The sequence below is a fragment of the Vombatus ursinus genome, unplaced genomic scaffold (genome assembly GCF_900497805.2).
Source record: "Vombatus ursinus unplaced genomic scaffold, bare-nosed wombat genome assembly UNPS02014802.1, whole genome shotgun sequence".
NCBI lineage: Eukaryota > Metazoa > Chordata > Mammalia > Diprotodontia > Vombatidae > Vombatus > Vombatus ursinus.
The window spans coordinates 17,193,297-17,202,195 of record NW_020954580.1 but is presented as its reverse complement, the minus strand read 5'-3'; the positions used below and the strand labels follow the sequence as shown (position 1 = coordinate 17,202,195).

General features: G+C 38.8%; 1 protein-coding gene across 1 annotated transcript; it reads right to left on the bottom strand.

Moving 5' to 3' along the window:
- Positions 1–4,618: 4,618 nt before the first annotated feature.
- LOC114051406 (gamma-crystallin D) lies at positions 4,619–6,536 on the bottom strand. The gene is made up of 3 exons (XM_027873751.1): positions 6,528–6,536; positions 6,197–6,439; positions 4,619–4,891 (listed from the first exon to the last, which is right to left on the bottom strand). Exons 1-3 carry the CDS (start codon positions 6,534–6,536, stop codon positions 4,619–4,621), a joined length of 525 nt encoding a protein of 174 aa, XP_027729552.1.
- Between the last annotated feature and the right edge of the window lie 2,363 nt (positions 6,537–8,899).

Here is an 8,899-nt window from a genome sequence, read left to right as displayed (position 1 = left end):
CACAGCCAACAAGTGTCAATTGTTTAGTCTGAGGTCAGATTTGAACTCAGGTCCTCCTGAATCCAGGGCCAGTGTTCTATCTACTGCAGCACCAAGTGCCCCTTACAGAGTGATATTTGATTGGCCAATGTAAAACCAGGGCATTATAGATCTTAGGCTGGTAGTCACATCAGGGGCCATCTACTACAAGTCTTTTATTGTATAGTTGAGAAAATGAAGAAAACATGATTTACTTAGAGAGTAAGTAGGAAAATTGAGATTTAAAACCAAGTCCAAAAGCTGCCTCACAAACCAATGAATTTAGCAATGGAAACTGAAAACTTCAGGGATAGCTCTTTGAAAACAGAATTACAGGCAATCTAAATACAGGACTTGTCAGTTCATTTCAATTAAAAAAAAAATCCTACCCCAGATGCTTGTGTGAGCCTGAGCAAGTCACTTAACTTCTCTTTGCCCCACTTCCCTCATCTGTAAAATGAAGAGCTTGACTAAGCAACTTACAAAGATTCTTCTAGTTGTAAATCCAGTACACTAGAAATATTTATCTAGTTTGTACTTCGCACTCAGCACTGTGTTAAGTGTTAAGGCGAATGTAAAGGAAATGCAACTCTGTCCCTGTGCTCAGAGTGTGTGTGCATGCTCAGGAGGCAGAACGTACTCATGGTGTGATTAAGTTAACCATATGTTGTCTACTGCCATCTCTGACAGCCCGCTGTGGTGCACGGAGTGGAAAGGGAAGAGAGGCTGTTACCTGAAAGGGGAGCGGGTCAGGCTTGATGTTCAGGAGGACACTGAGCTCTGGCCTCCTGCCCTGGAGCTTGGACTTTCATATCTCCCCTTGGTTGGTTTTTATTTGGGACTCGTGGCCTGATTTCACCCAAGGTCTTTTCAGGTGTTGCTAGTTTTCTAGAGATCACCTTCTCTGATCTGCCTGTCTCCTGCCCTGTGAACACTCAGTGACCTCAGGCTGTTTTGCATCGTGGCTCCATGTGCAGACAAAGCTTTGCTTCTGTAGCCCTGGTGATGCCGACAGGTTCATCACACCTTTTCCCCTTCACACTACCAATGCTATGAAAGGCAGCCAGATTCCGGACACCAAGTTACATCACCTGTCCAAAGTCACACACCCGATAAGATAAAAACTGGAGCTTTCTGACTCTAAGTCCAATGTCCCACATTACCTAAATAGGAGAGAGAGACACACACAGAGAGACAGAGACAGAGAGGGACAGAGACAGAGACAAAGGCAGAGAGAAAGAACAAGAGACAGAGAGACAGAGAAAGACACACACACGCGCGCGCGCGCACACACACACACACACGCACACACACACACACACACACACACACACACACACACACACACACACTGAACTTTCAAAGAATTAATAGTACCCTGGGGAAATTGCACATCTATTTACCTGTAAAATAGCACTTTTTAGACCCATGATGGAAAATGCTAACCACATCCAGAGAAAGAACTATGGAGTCTGAATGCAGATCAAAGCATGCTATTTTCACTTGTTTTTGTTTTTTGTTTTTTCGTTTTTTCTTTCTCGTGGTTTTTGCCTTTTGTTTTGGTTCTTCTTTCACAACATGACTAATGTGGAAATATGTTTAACATGATTGTACACGAATATCAGATTGCTTGATGTCTTGGGGAGGGCAGAGGGGAGGGAGGGAGAAAAATTTGGAACTCAAAATTTTACAAAAATGAATGTTGAAAACTATTTTACATGTAATTGGGAAAACATGAAACAGTATTAGGGGAAAAAACAGCACTTTTTAGATTTTAGTAAATTGTTGATTATCTGCGATTATAGCTGCCAGTAGCACTGGAATTGAAATAAGAACACTTAGGTTCAAATCCACTTACTGTCTGTGTGGCCTCTTTGGACTTCATTTTCCTCATCTGTGAAACAAGGGGATTGATCTGGATGACCTATAAAGTCCCTTCCATTTCTAAATCTATGATTCCACAATCCTATGTATGGGCCAAGAATCTCCAGCTGGTGGACTTTGGAGAGAAGGGAAGAGAGAGAAATAAAGAGGGGAAGGAAAAGGGGAGTAGACTTTGATCAGCAATATAAAGTGACAGGTGAGAGAGGGTAGAATGTGGGGAGGGGCATTGATTGTCCAACCAATAATCAGTGGTACAGAATACAATGTTTAAAGGGCCCAGTTACAAGGGAAATGCTTGTTACAAAGTGGATTTACATGTGATATGATAGTTAAGGATCCTTCAGTGTTGAAGTCCTTCAGAGCCCTATTCTTTGACTATTATTGGACAACTTTAAGGTGTTATTTCCATCCTGAGGCTGTTTAGCAATTGTTGCACCTTTCTTTTTGAAGAAGAGTACAAATTTACCGAATTTAAAAATTGAATGGGAGGGTATAGCGAGAATAAGTTTTATTACCTTAATAAGACAATAGGAACGTTTGTCAACTTAGCATAACTGATTCCATTTTGTTTTATGCCTCCATTTTGTAAGTGAGCTGTTTTGAGTAATTAATTTTTCTACAAACTTTTTTTCAATAATAAAATAAATTCTTGTGTGGTATGATGTAGCAAATAACGTGTATGTGCTCTTAAACACTGATGAACAAATATGGATCCTCTGATAAGACAGATCATCAATGAAAAAATATTGTAAACAACTTTATTAGTAATTTATGTAGTAAGTTACCAATCAAATTATGTGGTAAACAACTTAGCAACACCCATAGCAAGAAGCATAAAAAAAAACCCAACCAGCTATCATCCTGTCCTTATGGCTTACTAAAGCTGGCTTCCTCCCACTTGAAACTTGAGGAGCCTGAATTTCCTAGGGGTCAGTGCTGATTGACTAATTGATGGAGAATTGTTAGATGACCATCTCAGAAGGAGATATAAGGCCTCTGGACGGGCAGAGAATGAATCTTGTAGTGAGTTTCTTATAAAAGAAGCTCCAAGACTCAGGTTGGTGGTTTGTTCTTAGAGGCGAGTATTGTTTACATGTTTTGATTAAAAAAATTTTATTGTTAGGATGGAGAAATGTAAATCTAATTAATAAGCTGTTCTCTCACACTGGTTACCCTCTGTGTCTGTAATGCAATATGGAGACACACCTTTCTAGTGATTAGGGAGCTGATCAGAGTCAGAATAGTTTGGGTTCAAGCTCTCCTCTTAAACCAACTTTTTAATCCTCTCCAGGCAACTTTCTGCTTCTATAAAATGCACAGTAGTTTTTGACTTGAAAAAAAATGATAAATAGAGTTTCATCACATGAGAGATCTCTGCACTAACAAAATCCCAGGTCTGGAAAAACATACAAAGAGATTGAAAGGGAGTATGGGTAATAGTTTGATCAGACCATTGACCTGAAAGTAACTTGGGAGGTACGTGTGTGTGTGTGTGTGTTTGTGTGTGTGTGTGTGTGTGTATGTTTCACAGATATGACTCCTTTATTTATGTTAACAGAGTAATAGCCTTTTGGAAGACGGGGACAGATTCTTCTCCTCCTCAGGACCAGGAGTGGCCTAATCCATTATAGACTTCTGGAATTGTGAGGTTTTGCTCATTTCTTTCCTGATCAATGAATTATCATATGATGTAAACAGTAGGTTGAGACATGGGTTGAGACCAGAAAAACAAACAAAAAAAAAAAGAAAAGAAAAGAAAGAGAGAAGGATCTGGAAGAAGAAGGAACAGGGAGATTGTGAGCTTTCATATTTAGGGCATCTCCCAACAGCAAAAAAGATGAAGAAGCTGTCAAGGAGTGGTCTCCACAGTAAGCAATAGCCAGGGCAGAATGTGAGATGTGGTTTCCCCTCCCAGGGGAAAGAATCACAGTGAGAAAAACTGAAAACATTGGGGAAGGTTAGACAGGCATGAAGACTATGCTTTATCATTGAAGCTTGTCTATGTGTTTGGGACCTTTGATTAAAAAGTAGACTTGCTGGGAGAGGAGAATGTGGAAGAATCCTTTCTCCCTCTCCCCTTTCCTTATTTTAGCTGGCTGCAACTGATTTCCATTTCTGGGATTGTTCCCTTACTCTGCCAGTTATTTTTTTTCTGACCCAGTTTTACTTCTCATAAACATCTCTGGTCCACTCAGATCTGTATTTCTTTATGTCCACTCATTTGTGGTAGCACAGCTCTCATAGTTTTAACCACACAAAAGGAAAGGGGACCGTAGTTTACAAGTCTTTTATCCTATATTTTGTTATTTTGTTTTTTTTAAAAAAAACTTCCCAAGAGTAGAATTGAAATGAGATAAGATTAGTGAAATCTATCTTATTCTACAAATTCAGTACTCTTTTAAGGAAGATAAAGAGTCAGGAACTCTTCCCTTAGGCTTCTGACCAAAGGACCAAGTATGCCCAACTGAATCAATGATATATCCTTGCTAAATATCCTTTTTGTGCTATGGCTAAATAAACCTCCTTTTTGTCAACTGTTCTGATCAAAGAGTGTCTCATTTCATTCCAATTCAAACCCAAAGCCTCAGACCAACCTGAGACAGGCCTTGCTTCTATCAGAAGAGGCAAATAAAAAACAGGAACCAGTTAATGCCAGGAACACACAAAATATATTTTATTAATTTCCAGATTGAGAAACGATGAGTGTAAACATGTTTTAGTACAAATCCATGACCCTTCTCAAAGAGCCCACCTTGGCATTCGTAGCCCCCCAATCTTGGAATCTCCTGTATTCTCCGGGTCTCAGCAGATATTGTCTTCCTCTGTAGTTGGGCAGCTCATAAAGAATCCAGCAACCCTCTAACACATTGAGAGAGTAAATCTCATGGAAATGGAGGCGGTCTTGGAGAGAAGAACAGTCTTCGCTGAGCTCTACCATCTGGCCCCGGTAGTCTTCCCTCTCATAGATCCTGATTCTGTGGGATCCATGCTGGTGCCATCCAAAGAAAAGGTAGAAAATGAAAAGTGAGAGTTTTTCCACATTTAATTAATAGTCACTGACAGGGTTAGTTAATTTCACCCTTTCAAAAAACCATTCAATATACTTCACCATACAAAGCAGAATTTGTAAAATACTTGTTTCATTGATGGTGAGTTGGAGGAGCATAGAAATAATAACATTTTCTATACAATACAATTTGTCACTAGAATAACCAAGAAGGGTAATCAACTGTCTAAAAGGGCCAGAAAGCCTCTGAGGATGACACAATTCCTTGATTACTACGTGGTCTTCAATCTGTTAGTCACATGGCAGTAAGGATTATTGCCTTTTTAATATGTTAGTTTACTAATAATTTTGACCCCTCACTTAGTTTGGAAGAAGATGAGTTTTTCCCCCCAAGTAAAGGTAAGTTTATCCTATTAAGTCCATCTACAAAATAAATGACTCAATATTGATTTGAAACTTAAATCTTAGAAAATGTTTAGAATATTTACATTTGCCAAGAGAGCCATCAGATCCATGATATCCTGGCAGTGAATATCTAAGTCAGTGTGATTCCAATTCAGTACTTTTTCACCTATCATCAGGACATCTCAGACTCAAAACACAGATCTCTTTGATTTTAAATATAAATTTTCAAGAACACCAAAATATAAATGCAATGTATCTTAGTGTACACCTTGCCTGAAGGAAAGAAGGTGGACTAGTTTAAGGAAAAACCACCCATATTGAATTTCTCCCTTCTAATTTTCTGTTATTCTTGTGATGACTACCTTATTTAGCATTTTTTTTTGTTTCACGTGCCTCAGTCTTGCATCTTGATTACCTTGTAAATTCTTTGAGAGTAAGGATCACATCATATATTTTGTATCTACTACAGTACCTATTACGTATGGGGCACCTACTATATGTTTAATCAATACTTGTTAATATGTTAGCTGTTCATCATTCTCTGTATTTATTGGCAAACCTTTATTAAATTTGAATAAAAAGTACCTTCTTTTTTTAACTTTGTCTGGACTCTGCCAACTATTCTGAATATTTGCTTGTCAAATCCCCATACATTTTCACACAGCTTGAACATTTCAATTTGAAGTCCACTGGCCTTTTCTTAGTATTATAGCATCATAGATTTAGAACTGAGAGGGCCTTTTGAGGCCAACGAATCTCATTTTACAAATGAAAACACTGAGGACAGAGGAGGTTAAACGAACTGCCCAAGATTAAAAAGCCAATAAATGTCAGGTCTGTGATTTGAACCATTTGAGTCCAAATCCACAAAACTGAACTCACATGAGGGATGATGCGGCAGGATCTGATGGAGTCATTGAAGCCCATCCACTCCTGATAATCAGGATACTCGCCCCTCCGCAGGTAGTACTGGCAGCCTGCATAATTGGGCTGCTCATAGATCATCCAGTTGCCACTGTCAACCCGTACAGAGTTGCAGCGACTGAAGTAGGATTGAAGGTTGGAGTGGTCACTGCTACACTCATAGTAACGGCCCTGGAAGCCGCGGTCTTCGTAGAAGGTGATCTGAAATAGAAGAGAAAGGGTCACGGGCCTGATTCCCCGCAAACTACACGTTCGCCAAATCCCCAAAGAAGCTTCACGCTATGCTCACCTTTCCCATGTCTGTGTGATGGCTGATGCTGAGTCCTGTGCTATGGGCAACAGCAGCGACAGCCCCTATATATATAGCAAGTTTGCTGCTGCGTCGGCAAGAACAACACAAAAGAGGCCCAGTGTGGCTAGTAAGGGGATTTTCACGTTCTCTTTTTTCTGTTCTGTATCATCGTCCGTAGGGGTTCATTGTATGTTTTGCTCTCATTCTTTCTCGTACATTCGAGTTGTTGTCCTTGGTCAGTACAGGGATTCCTATTGAGGCCTTTTGAAGAACTATAATTTGGGACATTGTCTACTTAATAATAGAGGTAGAGCTTCAGCTATTTCATAGAGTCTCTGCCTTTGGAAAATGGCCTCAAGTGTCAATCACGTTATATAGGATAGGAAAAATGGAAAATGTGCAATTGGGAGAAGAGTATAAAAAGTCATATAACATGGAAAATATGGGCTAACCAGGGAAAATTATCAAATTACCTGCATGCATTAATATTTAATAGTGAATCCCAATAAGAGAAATGTAGTTTTCTCATATTGAGGGATTTAGGTTAACCATTTGAATTTCCTGTTGCAAAGTTGTATAAGATATTGGAATATATTTCCAAGGAAGTCTGTGGGATTTCCTGCTTTGAAAAGGCTAAAGAGTAGAACAAACACCTACCTCTCTTCTTGATGTTGGATCACTTTAGTACAATCTTACTGAGAATCAGATGGAAGGACAAAATAACCTTCCAAGTTCTCTTGTCTTTCAATGGACCTAGGATTAAAAGTGAAGATAGTTTTAAATCAAAGTAGAAATGATGTGTCTGCCTATTTCCCCAGAATGAGCAATAATCTATATAGGTCAAGTCACTAACAATGTTGATTTTATTCATTTAACTTTGCCATGTTTGCCTTCACACTGCTCACCCTTCATACCTGGAATGCATTCTCTGCTCATCTCAACTTCAAAGGATCCCTCTTCCTTCAAAACTCAACTGAGGCATCCACCTTCTACATGAAACCTTTCCTGATCCTTCCAATTACTAATGTATTTCCTCTTTAACTACCTTGTATTGATCTGTATTTATTCTGCATATGCTTATATATGTACTCATCTCCCTGATTAAAATGTAAGCTTCTCAAGATCAGGGATTGTTTCATTCTTTGTCTTCATATCTTCAATGCTTACCATTGGGCCTGGCATGTAGCAGGTGCTTAATCAATACCTATTGATTGATTGATTGACCATGGTTTAATTATCATTCCTTACACTGGGAATGTACTCCCTGCTCACCTCAGTCTCACAAAATCCACATGCTTTTTAGTTCTGCTGTAGATGACATTATTGTAGTAGTATATATGGTTCTTTAGGTTCTGCTTTCTTCATTCTGGATCACTTCATACAAGACCTCCTGTGTAATAATAAGTAGCTAGGATTTACATAGTGTTTCAGTGTTTGCAAAGTGCTTTACAAGTATCTCATTTTATCCTCACTCTGGGAGGTAGATGCTATTATAATCCATATTTTACAAATGAGGAGACTGAGGCAAATAGGTTAAGTGATTTGTCTAAGGCCACACAATCTGAAGCCAGATTTGAACTTAAGTCCTTTTGACTCTAAGTCCAGTGCTTTATCCACTGAACCACATAGCTGCCTGCATTTCTTTGAATTCCTTACTTTTTTTATACAGAGCAAAAATATTCTGTTACATTCAGACATTATAATTTGTCAACCATTCTTCAATCATTAGGCCCCCATTATGATTCTACTTTCTTTGCTGCTATGGAATAGTGCTACAATGAATATTTTGTTACAAAAATAGAGATCTTTAATTCTATCTTACCTGAGAGGCATATGGTATGAACGCAGAATATGAACAGTTTGGGAGGAATTTAAAACTGAGACATGGGGTTTCTAAGTTGACCAAGTTATAAAAACAGAACACTTTTTTGTAGTAAGCCCAATAAGAAACATATTCCTGGTTGATTATATATTTAACCACAACCTGGTTAGATCCCATGTAACTAACCCTCAAAGACTTTGAATGAACATGAAATGAAACTGCGGTTGACCTAAGCCAAGAAAGGAAAGAAGCAATAATTAGGAGCTGGGTATCCAATCATATCATTGATTCATTAGGCTGGAAGGAAGAATAGGAGACAGAGAAGCAGCCCATGGAGTCAGCAGATCTGTGTCCTAGTACTGTCTCTATTATCAACTAGCTATGTGGTAAGGTAAAATACTTTGTGCTCTTAGGTTCTTTCCTCATGTGCAAAATGAAGAATTTAGATTGAAACTCTAGGATCCATTTTAGCTCTAAAACATTATCTTCTCATCTTGAGAAGTTATTTAATACATCGGAGATTGGAGGAGGGAGAAAGGGAGCAAGA